The sequence below is a fragment of the Zootoca vivipara genome, chromosome 13 (assembly GCF_965207765.1).
Source record: "Zootoca vivipara chromosome 13, rZooViv2.hap1.1, whole genome shotgun sequence".
NCBI classification, from domain to species: Eukaryota; Metazoa; Chordata; class Lepidosauria; order Squamata; family Lacertidae; genus Zootoca; species Zootoca vivipara.
Window position 1 is genome coordinate 44,133,650 of NC_142596.1, and position 13,880 is coordinate 44,147,529.

The 13,880-nt window shown below is 40.1% G+C and overlaps 1 protein-coding gene and 1 pseudogene across 3 annotated transcripts in view; both read right to left on the reverse strand.

The window, feature by feature from the left end:
* Window positions 1-13,880, reverse strand: part of USP22 (ubiquitin specific peptidase 22) — a 116,439-nt gene that overhangs the window by 68,462 nt on the left and 34,097 nt on the right. For 2 of the 3 annotated variants that reach the window (XM_035132101.3, XM_035132102.3), the window contains exon 2: window positions 10,783-10,915. In XM_035132101.3, the coding sequence (XP_034987992.1) occupies window positions 10,783-10,915 (133 nt within the window). Of the gene's footprint in view, window positions 1-8,860; window positions 8,934-10,782; window positions 10,916-13,880 lie in introns of all 3 variants that reach the window. The other variant, XM_088656692.1, reaches the window with a different exon arrangement.
* Window positions 9,725-10,767, reverse strand: LOC148683711 (uncharacterized; annotated as a pseudogene).

Below are 13,880 nucleotides of genomic sequence, written 5' to 3' on the forward strand. Positions count from 1 at the left end.
TCCCTCTCATCTGCTCTCACACATAGCTGTACCTGCAGCTATTATCCCAGCCATTTATTAGCCAAGACTAGCAACATGAATTTCCTCATGCCTCAGCTCCTCTCTCAGAAATAACAGCCAATATTTTGGTTGGCTGCCCCACTTCTATAACAATGTGCAATGTAATGTCCAACTTTTTTTCCAAATAAGGGGTACGGGTCCAGATTTTCAAAATGAATATAGTGCCTCCTGCAAGACAGATTTCTGCAAGGCTTAGGTGTGAACATTCTCTAGACAATGTAATATAAGCTCCTGTGGTGAGATATATAGAAGCCAAGGACACAGCAGAAAAGACCCTGCACATTATGGGTGTGATCCCCAAACAAGCACATACTAGTTCTTTTCTACTTTATGTTCTTCTGTATATTTTGTTCTACTCTTTTACAAAAAGGGCAAGCATTTGAACTTCATCCTTCCCCCTAGGAACTGAGTTTTGTTTCTCCCTTATTGTAAGTACTCAATTATAGGATGGCCCCTGCAATGTTCTATATATGGAGTGTTTTTACTTTTAAAATGTTCAAAAACTTTGGCTCCACCCCCACCCCCAGCAAAAATCCTGGCTATGCCCTTGCTAGGATGTTTCATAGTTGGAAAGGGATTTGAACCTGGGTTTGCCACATCCAGTCACTGAACCACATTGGCTTTCCAACAGAGCTACTGTGGTAGGACATCTAACCATTTGGTGTCAAACACAGTCACAGAAGATGGTAGTACATATCTGAAATAGTAATGAAGTTTCATTGGGATTCAGGATTCTGCTGTTGAAAACTGCCTTAACTGTCTTGCATTCTGGCAAGTCACTGCACGTAAGGCCCGTTCCCATATTGCCACCCTCCAGACCTTTTGCGGGGAAGGCAACCAAGGAAGGGCCTCAGGTGACTCAGGGTTAGTTCATATTCGTGTCCATTTTCCTTTTTGCACAAAAAGTCCAAAAGGGGTTCCCAATTCAATGTCAGCAATCGTTTTTCTTTAATTAAAAGTATCAACTTTGCCGCCAACAATTTCAGAAACCATGCCTCCATATTAAATGGTAAATGTTTCCCTCTTGGCACATATAAGAGTCTCCCCACTGTGATCAAATGTTGAGATAATATTCCATAATTCTTTTGTATCCATTGGTTTGCACCCAGTTCTGTATCTTCAATTCCCATTTCCTGTTATATCTGCCATGCTTTCCCCATGGTATCTATTAATGATTGTTCCATTTGTGGTTCCATTTGTGTTCCTTCCATTCTTTTCCCAAATTTTAAATAGCTTCATCCTCTGGGATTACTCCAAGTTGTATGTGGAACTCTTTCTCTCTCTCAATTCCATCAATGTCAGATTATCCAGATCTTTCTTCATCCATAACTTCATTTTTGTTTTCCAGTATCTCAGCTTTATCAGTTAGCTTGCTGCATTCCCCCCCCCCCACATGCATAGTGGGTTCTTCGATTTCATCACTTGTCCCTTCTAGTTTTGCCATAGTTTCAGCTCTCAGTCCTACCAGTTCCTTGTCATCTAAAGCCTCTATGTCATATCTGAGTCCATTTTCCATTTCATTCAACTCTGGTTTAATTTCATTCCTTACTTCATTGACTGTTCTTCTAGTCTTATCAATTTTTTTTATCTATCCCCCCCTAAAGCCTATATTGTTTCATTGAGAGACATTGTTTGCTCTGTCATCATTTGCTTAAGAACATCCACCTCTTCCCCCCCCCTTCTGCCTTTTTTTTCTTATTCTGAATGGGGAGGCTATTTTCCTGCTTCACTGAAGTTATTAGGACTCCTGTCCCTTAATGGCCTCCATCACTTCTGCAGTATCACAAGCTTAATTCCATTCCCATGGATATAGTGTCAGTTGGCAAACTAACTTTCAATTTCTTAAACACACTTTCATCAAATAAAAAAAGAAAAAGAAAAATAATCCACTTAAAAGCTTCACAGAAATTCCCCTTGTCCATTTAAAACTTTCTCATTTCACACCATAAATCCAGCTTTTTGTTGCTTTTATCAATGCCATAAGCAGTAGCTTTCTTTCCTTTTCCTTCTTTATTACGGAAAGCAGTGAACTCACCAGGTGGCGATTTTCACTAACAGATGCAGGAACTCTTTTAGGCTGTAAGTTATCCTGTACCAAAGATGATTAAGAAAGTGAGGCATTTGCAGTCATAGTGCCCATAATAAGGCTGCAGGGTGGTTTGGGTAAGATGGTGGCTTCCAGGCACTGAACCCACAGGGCAGGAAAACAACCCTCCAACAATCTCTCTAAACTGCAAAGAGCAAATTTTCAAAGAAACAAGAGGGGCAATCCTTTTGTTTCAACTTCTTTCTGGAAGTGAAAGCTGACAGCAAAACCTGTATCAGGCTATCATCAAACATCATGCTGCTATCTCCCATCGGTAAGGAACCAACAAAAAACCTTCCGTCTGCCCGGGTTCCTCCCCCAGAAAAATGTATCTAACCATTCATAATCACCCCAGCAGTCGCTCCACTAAGAATGAATCAGAAACAGCAGCAACAATTCATCAGTCTGAACAGAAAGATTTAAAGCCATCCTGTGAAAGATGGCAAGTGAGTAAGTCCTACCAGGCACGCAGAGGGAAAGAGGTACAGTACATAAGAAACGTATACAGTATGTGACTGGTCGTCTGGGGTCAGACAGGGACCTGGAGAAAGGCATTCCTTTGTGATCAAGAGTCCACAGGTTAACAAATGGATGCCTAAAGTCCTTCAAATTCATTGAAGTCAGTGCACTTCTTTGGGGGGAGGGTCACCTACATCAGAACCAACTCTTTCCAAGTGAGCAATGTTGTTGTTGTTGTTGTTTAGTCGTTTAGTCGTGTCCGACTCTTCGTGACCCCATGGACCATAGCACGCCAGGCACTCCTGTCTTGCACTGCCTCCCGTAGTTTGGTCAAACTCATGTTCGTAGCTTCGAGAACACTGTCCAACCATCTTGTCCTCTGTCGTCCCCTTCTCCTAGTGCCCTCAATCTTTCCCAACATCAGGGTCTTTTCCTTTTTTTTTTTAAATACATTTTATTCCAATTTTCCAAATTCAACAAATTAACAAAACCAATCTTTTATACAAAATCTTATATTCACATCTTTTACCTTGCTCCGCCGAGCTATGACTTCCCCCCCTCCCTTCATGCGGGTTTCTTGTTAATTCCCTTTTTTGCAGTTCCTTTTTTAACATATTGGTCAATTCGTAAGGTTTATTTTAATCCTGCGAGAGTTTTTAATGATCTACAGTTTTTCTCCATATAGTCCACATATTTACTCCAGTCCTTTTGAAACCTTGTCTCCCCCTGGTCACGAATCTTGCATGTCAATCTAGCAAGTTCAGCATAGTCCATCATTTTTATCTGCCACTCCACAATTGTAGGTAATTCCTGTAATTTCCATTTTTGGGCTAACAAAGTCCTAGCCGCGGTTGTTGCATACATAAACAGTGTTTGATCTTCTTTTCTAATCTCTCCTCCTATTATTCCTAACAAAAATGCTTCTGGCTTTTTTGGAAAGGTATATCTAAACATCTTTTTCAATTCGTTATATAAACTTTCCCAAAATCTTTTAACTTTTTCGCATGTCCACCACATATGATAAAATTCACCATCTTTCTCTTTACATTTCCAGCAACTTTTATCACTCATTCTATACATTTTAGCTAATTTAACTGGAGTTAAATACCATCTGTACATCATCTTATATACATTTTCTTTCAAGGCAGTACATGCTGTAAATCTTAAAGTTTGATTCCATAATTTCAACCACGCATCATATTCGATATTATGCCCCAAATCTTTTGCCCATTTAATCATCACTTCTTTTGTCAACTCATCTTTTGTATACCACTCCAACAACAAATCATACATCTTTGCCAAAAGCTTTGTTTTGCCTTCTAGCACTTCTATTTGAAATTTGGATCTTTTATCCTCAAAACCTATTTTTCTATCTTCTTTAAGCACATCATTTATTTGATGGTATTCTATCCATCCTGTTAACACTCCTTTAATGTCCTCAAAAGGTTTTAAACTCCATCCTTTTTCAGTTTTCGTCAAGATTTCCTCATACGTGGCCCGCCTCTTCTCCATATTTACTTTCTTAACTGTTAATACCTCTGCTGGTGAGACCCACCAGGGTGTTTTAGTCTCTAACAGCCTTTTATTTCTTTCCCACACCTCGTACAGAGATCTTCTTATCACATGATTCGTAAACCCGGTATGTGATTTCTTTTTGTCATAACATAAATATGCATGCCATCCAAATCTATTGTTAAAACCTTCCAAATCTAACAAGTCCGTATTCTCTAGAGTTATCCATTCTTTTATCCAACAGATACAGGACGCTTCATAATAAAGTCTCAAGTCTGGCAGGGCGAATCCACCTCTTTCTTTCTTATCTACCAAAATCTTATATTTTATTCTAGGTTTTTTCCCCTGCCAGACAAATCTTGATAAAATCTTTTGCCACTCTTGGAATTGCCTCGTACCTTTAACCACAGGTATAGTTTGAAATAGGAATAACATCTTAGGTAATACATTCATCTTTATTGTTGCGATTCTTCCTAAGAATGACATTTTCATATTAGTCCATCTTTCCAGGTCTTTCTTTATTTCCTTCCATACTTGTTCGTAATTATCACTGTAAAGATTAATATTCTTTGCTGTCATCCATATTCCCAGATATTTTACCTTTTTAGCCACGTCGAGTCCATGTTTTAACTGTAATTCCTGTTTTTCTTCTTTCGTCATATTCATTGCCATAACCTTGGTTTTTTGTCTATTTAATTTGAATCCTGCCAATTGGCCAAATTTCTCCATTACTTCTATAGCTTCTGCAACACTTTCCTTTGGATTTTCCAATGTTAAAACTAAATCATCTGCGAAGGCTTTCACTTTAAATTGCTTTGCACCTATCTTAATACCTCTAATTGTAGATAGGTCTCTTAATCTGATCAATAATATTTCCAGGACCATGACATCAGGGTCTTTTCCAAGGATTCTTCTCTTCTCATGAGGTGGCCAAAGTCTTGGAGCCTCAGCTTCACGATCTGTCCTTCCAGGGAGCACTCAGGGCTGATTTCCTTAAGAATGGATAGGTTTGATCTTCTAGCAGTCCATGGGACTCTCAAGAGTCTCCTCCAGCACCATAATTCAAAAGCATCAATTCTTCGGCGATCAGCCTTCTTTATGGTCCAGCTCTCACTTCCATACATCACTACTGGGAAAACCATAGCTTTAACTATACGGACCTTTGTCGGCAAGGTGATGTCTCAATCACTGATGGATCAATGCCTTGTCGTGGCGAAGGGGCTTGAATAACTCAGAGAAGCTATGAGCTATGCCATGCAGGGCCACCCAAGATGGACAGGTCATAGTGGAGAGTTTTGACTAAACGTGATCCACCTGGAGAAGGAACTGGCAAGCCACTCCAGTATCCCTGCCAAGAAAACTCCATGGACAAAGACAACAGGCATATAAAAGTGAGCAATACAAACCTGATTAAAAGGTATTTGAAAAAGAAGATGTCTGCAGTGTCAATCTCCACAAAAAGAAACTGGAGGTGTTTAAAGATCACAATACTGCCTTGTCCATAATACTGATTGCTGCAGACTTTCAGTTCCTCTGGAAAATGTAACATAATACCATCACCCCAAAAAAGTTGAATAAATTTACGATTTCTGCTTTTCTCAGCCATAGGATCCAGATGCACCCAGAAACTCATTATTTGCTTATTTACAAATGTGTGTGTTAACCACACTGGAATACTGTATCCACTTTCATCTTCCCATACAATAAAATTGATCTAACTATGGTTCAGAAATTAAGCACAGATGCACAAATCACTGTATTTACAAAAACTACATGCATCTTGGCAGCAGCTCTTATATAGGTCTTGTGGCACTTTGCAGTCTATGTAGAGAAAGGGGAAGAGAAAGAAAACATGAACCTCCTGCATAATTTCATCCCAGTTGATTATTTTTAATGACTAATTCACACTGACTACATTCAAAGTAAAATACCCTGTTATTAGTTTTTGTTGTTTCTTATCCCATTTAGCCATTATAGGCAGTTCATAGGACAATTACTATCAAGCTGAAGCTAGCAGGAGCCAGTTCTATTGTTTCTAACTCTTGAGTTGAAAGCTATTCTAGGTCAGACTGTTTCTCAACCTAGCCCAGCAGTTCTCCAGGGTCTTAGGAGAGAAACCTTTCACACCACTTGCTATTCTGGAGATAGCAGGGACTGAATTAGAGATCTTCTGCATGCAAAGCATGAGGATTCCATACTCCCATTTTGATCCTAATTTATGATATTTTCTGCATAGTAAATTTGGTACACAGTAAATTCAGCTCAAGGAGCACTCCAGTTGTCCACCACCACTGAAGAAGTAGCAGGTGGCTGGAGTGGAGACCATCTTTTCAGTCCTATCAAACATACATTCCTTCCTGCTAAGGAATTAATATTGCAGTGTGGTCCTGCAGGCGAAGGGCTACAAAATGAGACTCACAAAGAAGATGACTGCCACAGGCTGGGGTCTCACTGTACAATACATAAGCCTATAATTACCTTGCCAGCAACTTTCTTTCTTTTTTCAACCAAGAGTCGTATTTTGAATGATCAAGGGCTTGGAGGTGGACTAGCTCGACCCACCAACCCACCTCCTACAAAGCATATGCACCAGCAAACGGCTCCAAGTTCTTTCTGCCCAGGAGGAACAGTAACAGATGCTTTGGCACAGGTCTTCCTTTATGCACCTCCATTCTGACTTATACACACAGGACAAATTTAGGTTGCTTTTAAAGGCCATAGAAATCAAGGTGTTAGAGAGTTCTAACTATATCTCCGTTTTGGAGAAAAGTTGTGAGATGCATAATACTGAATGAGAAGGGGAACTTGTCCTCAAGCTCAGGGGTTACACACTGGGGGTGGATTTCACCCCTAGTACATGCAAATACATCATTCTGTAGCATATATGTAGCTGCTTCTGCTAAAGCATCACAATTTGTTATCTGGAGCTTCAGGTTCTGCTCGTCTCCATGGAGACTGATGTAAGCTCAGCAAAGTCACTAAGTGCTTCAAAAATAATTTCAGTTCATTTTGAGATGTGTATGCATGTAACATATTTTTTGGTGGGTGATCAAATGGCATTCCAACGGTGCTGTTTCAGACACTGCTGTTAAGAATATTTTCATCTGACATTTCAGGGCTAGCACACATCAAAAGGGAGTTTCCCCAGTCGTAACCTTGGCCAGCAGGAATTTTTAGAATAAGTATTAAGACTTATATGCACTCTAAATTTAAGCATAAAAGATTTAAACCATATTACCACCATATAGATCCCAGGCAAATAATTGTAGCAATTAATTAGACCACACACTCTCACTCTCTCCCATTTTTCAAAAGGTTTTCTTAAAGCTAACGGCCAGTTCCCATTGGATAGCTTCATTTACCTCTAACAATCCTCTCCCCTCCCCACCAAAAAATGTTACAGGTATGTCACTCTTATTCCACTTGGTTGCAGATCTAAGCATCCCCACACTTTGCTGCTGTATGTTGGCACCACCAATTTGTCAAGCAACTAAATAATAATCATTAATATTTTTTTTTAAAGTATTTCTTCAAAAAAACCTGTAGGTGGCAAGGACCATCTTAAGAGGCACTCGCCCCTCACTCTCACACAGGGAGCCTTTTCCAAGATGTATGCCTGCTGTGACAGACAATATCTTTTTAAAAAGTATACTTCCTTTCTTCAAAACTTTTGTTAATGACATGTAAAATTATGCTAATTTAAAATGAACTTAAACTTAATCAAGTAAGATTTCTCTGATCATACAATAGCCTCAGTTTTCTCATACTGAAACCCACGTTACCCTCAGAGTACAGTATAGGTCAAGGTAGTGAGCCACTAGCCAATGGGCCTGCAAGATCCTATTTATGGTAACAGCAGCGCTGTAAAAATAATAATAATAAAATAATCATGAAGCAACAGTGGGAACCCCTTCCCCAAGCATTCACAAAACAGGTAGGTGCACTCTGGTCTGCCTGCTCCTAATTCCTGCAACTGAAAAAAACGCCTTAGCTGGTGAAAAGAAACACACACATAACTTTTAAGAATTCTGGCCCTCCTATTATGGTTTCATTGTGACAACTCCCATGCTATTTTCCAAGCCACTACAAGTTGACTGCATCTGAAATACAGTATATGAAGTTCCCGTATACTGGATCCGATCATGCTCTTTCTAGGCCAGTATGTAGAACATAAGAAGTTGCCTTATACAAAGGCAGAGCCTTAAGTCCATCTAGTTCAGTACTGGCTGGTAGCAGCTCTTCAGGGTTTCTGACAGGGCCTCTCCCAATCCTCCCTGGAGATGCCAGGGACTGAAGCTAGGGCCTTCTACATGCAAAGCAAATGCTCTATTGCTGAACTATGGTCCTTTCCCAATATTTTCCTGTATTCTCTAAGTGGCAGTAGCTCTTAGGGGTCTCAAGACAGAGGACTGCAACCAAACAACTGGTCCTGGCTAATTTGGATACTGTAATTTGTCCTTGAGAATATCACAGTTGGTGCCTGGATCACTAGGAGTTCCTTCAGTATCAAAAGTTTGAAAACTAATGTACTTTAGAAAGGATACGGCATGCATGCAAACATGCACAAAATGTGGGCAAAATGTCTGACTTTATGCATTGATAATTAAGTGAACAGGTAATTCAATCTTCATGGTTTCAGTTAAGCCTTTTCAAGATGTATAGTAAGAGTAAGAAGTACTATATATAATAGTTATTTAAATAATAGGGCATTTGCATAGACATTGATAAGATAATATGACATACTGTTTGCTGAATCCTACCAGGCTGAGCATCTGACAAGTCTGGGAAGGTGAGGCAGTAGATGGAAAGTTTTTAACTAACGAAGTAAATACATTACAATCAAAATTCATTTTTAAAAACACTCAAAAACACCTTCAAGGAGGTTGTCTATCCAAGTCACCATTATAAAGCTCATACATTAATGCAGGCCTAACTGGAAGTCCTGCTAGGTGAACTATGTTTCCTTCTTTATAAATAAAAGGGATTTAAGCATTTTAAAAATGAAGGTTTTCCAGGATAAACCACCAAAGACCATTTGATTTTAGGCAGGAAATTATAAAATTTAAAAGATATCAAGATCCAATGGAATTAAGTGTTTGACATTTTCTGTTAAAATCAAGAGATCAGCTTTGCAACTGTAACACTCAGGTATGCCAACATCTTACAAATGAGCTTTGCATCATAATAAAATGGAAAACATAAATACCACTCTCCTTTCCACTAACTAGAAAGCAGTTAGTTATGCACTGTGTGTGTGTGCTTGTGACTTATTTATTTTTAGCTACCTACTCTCAATTAATCAAGGCCATAATTATAGGGTAACTTCAGACTGTAAATTACCAGAAAAAAATGAGTGGGTTGTTGTTGTTGTTGTTGTTGTTGTTGTTGTTGTTGAGCATTCCCTAACCACACCCTCTGGAAATGACCGTCCAAGTAGGATTGGAACCACTGCAAAGTGGTGCTACCCACCCCTAGTTCTGACAGTCGCTCCAGCAGGATACCATGGACGAGGGTATCAAAAGCTGCTGAGAGGTCGAGAAGAATTAACAGGGACACGTTTCCCTTGTCTCTCTCTAGCCAGAGGTCATCATACAGGGCGACCAAAGCAGTTTCTGTGCCAAAACTGGGCCTAAAACCCCAATTGAAATGGTTCCAGAAACTCTGTTTCTTCCAAAAGCACCTGGATCTGGTCTACAACCACTCGCTGCATAACTTTGCTCAAGAAAGCGAGATTAGCAACTGGCTAGTTACCGGTAGTTAGTTAGGTTTTCCAAATCCAGGGAAGGTTTATCAAGGAGTGGTTTTACCACTGCCTCTTTTAAACAGGCAGGGGTCACCCCCTCTTGTAAAGAGGCATTGATCACCTCCCTGGTCCAGCTAGCTGTTCCCTCCCTGGTGGTTTTTATCAGCCAAGAGGGGCAAGGATCTACAGCACAAGTGGTCGCCCTGACCGATCCAAGCACCTTGTCCACATCCTCGAGCCTTATCAACTGAAACTCATCCAACACAACAGGACTAGACTGTACTCTGGGCACCCCATGAGATTCATCTGCTATAACAGCACGGTAAAGTTCTTGGTGGATGCAAGCGATTTTATCCTCAAAATGCATTGCAAACAAGTCACAGAGAGATACAGCTGGTTCTACCACCTCCTTTGGGCCAGCCTGTAAAAGGCTCCATACAACCCAGAAAAGCTCTGCCAGACAACATAATGAGGATGCAATGGAGGCAGCAAAGTATGCCTTTTTGCTGCCTTCACTGCCACTAGGTAGGCTCGATAATGAGCACTTAACAGAGTTCAGCTGCATTCATTCGGATCTTTCCTCCACTTGCATTCAAGCTGTCTCCCAGCTTGTTTCCTCGCCCTAAGCTCTGGATTTTACCAGGGGGCCCAATGGGCTCCATGAAGTGGGAGAGGGTGCTTAGGGGTGATTGTGTAAATAGCCCGAGCCATTCGGGTGTTCCAGAGGTTGGTCAGGGCTTCGAAAGAGGCACTAGTCATATCAGCCAGAAAAACCTCTATATGAAATATCCTCTATAACCAGAAGAGTCAAGTTGTCTGGGTTCTGAGCTAAATGTAGTATTTTCCACACTGTAAAAATCATTAGTAAACAAGCATTAGTAAACAAGCAATGCTATTGCAGGAGTCTAAAAAGATTGCTTACCTAAGTTGTGTCGCTTTGCCTTTGCGTGCTCGTGGATGTGTTTCTTTGTAAAACAGCCAAAGAAAACACAGTACAGGCAAGAATGAAGTCTGTTCAGATGGGCACCACACATATGACAGATGCACGACTTTGCCTGAAATACAAAGATGATATTCATTACAAATAGCAAATACTTTATTGTGTAAGTTCATCCACTCTCTGATTAGGTTTGTAAGTACTAACATATGTTTCTACTTTCCAGTATTAAAATGAGCCAGACTGATAGCTAGAACTGAATTCTCCATCCAAAAGGGATATGCAGGCAGCTATTATGCATGTTTTCCCACTAATGAAACACATTGACAAACCCATACATCTGTTGGTCCATCCCTATTTATTATGGCACAGATACAATCCAAAACGGTACCTATCAGAACAGCTAAAAAGGTAAAGGTAAAGGGTTGCGCGCTCATCTTGCTCTATAGGCCGAGGGAGCTGGTGTTTGTCCACAGACAATTTCTGGGTCACGTGGTCAGCATGAATAAGCCACTTCTGGCAAAGCAGAGCAGCGCACATAAACGTCGTTTACCTTCCCACCGGAGCGGTACCTATTTATCTACTTGCACTTTGACGTGCTTTCGAACTGCTAGGTTGGAAGGAGCAGGAACAAAACAACAGGAACTCACCCTATCGCGGGATTCGAACCGCCGACCTTCTGATCAGCAAGCCCTAGGCCTTGTGGTTTAGACCACAACACCACCTGCGTCCCTTATATCAGAACAGCTAGAGATTACTAGAAAGTGGTACAACATCCTGTTAACCTTCTGCTAGCCAGTCAGATGTCTTTAGTCAATTAAGATTTGCAAACTGCTAAAATGGATAGCTAAGCAGATAAAACTCATCAGAGGAATAACTTGCTTATTTGTTTATTTATGCAGCTAAGTTGCTGGAGAAATACTCTTTGATGCACTGAACTCTTATTATAAAGATGTAAGAAAAGACAGGAAAGACTTTTTTTGATAATATAAGGAGAGAGTTCCCACCACTGTGCAGTACCACAACACATTTTAGACTAGCAAAATGTCTCTTATATGTAAGATGGGGATGAAGGATGTATTCACGTGCATAACAAACATATATTACACACACAGTTTGCCACTGAAGACCTGGCCACCCGCTGTCAGGGATGTTGAATTGTTTTAACCCCCACTGCAACTCCATCCCCAAGTATCCTTTTTATTTTAGTCCATTCATGAATGATGACCATTCATTCCTACTGAGAAAAGAAAGGGGTACATACATAAAAAATCACTGCAGTGGAGGTTAGATATGCTTTCTGTTTCTTCTGATCCCAGCACTCGATTCAGGATTAATCTCCTCAGCTGTGTCAGTCTATTTACTTTGCCCCAGAGAAGTGTGAGAGTTCCAATCTGCATCTCTTTCCCCTGAGTTTTACCTTCTGGATACGTTAAAATATTGGGAACTGGGTTTTGTTTTGTTTGTACTTATTATTCTAAGTCTACCAAAAACCCTTTTGTCCTCATTCCATTTACCAAGATTTGTACAGAAGTCAGAAGGTACCAATTTAAAATTGCATGCTGGTCCAGACACACAGACTTTAGAAAATGGTTAGGTATTAAATTCAGGTAGGAGGCTAACCATTTAAGCACTCTGGGTTGTAGCCAACCAAGTTCTATTCAATGCAGGCTCATTTCAACTAATGGACCTAAGTTAGTAATGTCTGTTAATTCCAATGAGTCTACCCAGAGAAGAACTCAGCTGGATAAAACACTTTAAGTCCAACTTTGACTTAAACATCGCATCCAAGCTGAAAGGTGAAAACAGATCCACTTACAACAGCTCCCAGGGTGGGAGGCTGGGAGAAGAAAAGGAAGTGAGCTGGGAGAGTTCACCGCTTTCTGTGTGAGACCTACCTCTGAGAAAGCACTTTGCCTTTTCTTCCACCCAGTCTCTTTTTCATTTAGATTAATTTGTTTTTATTGTATTGCATTATGAAAAAGCTTCAATATTTTTCAAATGGAAAACCAATCCTCTTACAAACCCAAAACCACACATCTATTTTCTGGATTATTTTTAAACATAGATAAAATTCCAACACTTATTTACATAAAAGTTGCAAATTTCATAATGCATCAATACAAAGTTGTAATTCTTGGGTTCAAAGGGCTAAAATATGAGCAATCTCTCTGATGAAAGGCACTATGTCAACAACTCTTGACAATTTGGTTTCTAATTTGCTTGTACACAACACAATGAGGTAACAGAAAAGAAGCTACAGTACTTTCTTACAGGCACTCAAAATGACTAGCAGAAAGTGACATCATTTTGTTCCTGGCAGACTTCAAGAGTAAAAAAAAAACATGTGAGAAGCATAAGGACAGGAAAAGTTACTCCCAAAGAGGGTGGGCTAGGTAGGTACTGTATAGGCAGGAAGAAGTTGGGCTTATTCTAAAGAAATGTTACTAAGCTGAGATTTCTCAGTGGACAATAGACCATTTCCATATTGAGAATGCCCAAGAATTAGAATGCCCACTCACATTAGAATGTTTGAGAACATTCTATGACATCACAGCAGACTAGTCAATGGCAAGTAAGAGGCCAACATACTGGTAGAGAGACAATAGCCATTCTGACCTCACATATATAAAAAAGCAAACTCTCAAGCTTGCAAGCAAGTACTAAACAAATGTTGCTGTTGTTTTCGTTCAAATTTCTATACTGCCCCTCATCCGAGGATCACAATATATATGCAAAATAAAAACACAAAAATATATACCATTGTAACAAATATTTAACTGCCAAAATTATTCCGGGGGGAAGAGAGGGAAGGAATAACACCTAGTGAAGCAAGAACTCCTCTTCAGTCACTTGGCACTTATGGATATCACTTGAATGCTAGCCCCCCCCCCAATGTCAATATATGTGTTGACTTTGTCCCTGACTCAGCTACTCAGCATCCTTTCAAGAAGACCTAACACAGATGCAGAGATTGCATCCCCATGGAGGTAGTTCTTCAGTCAACCACTGACTGCAGCTACGGCAAGTAGGCAGCATATTCTCAGAAGCCCTTTCATGTGTGTTTTGTTACCGAACACCCA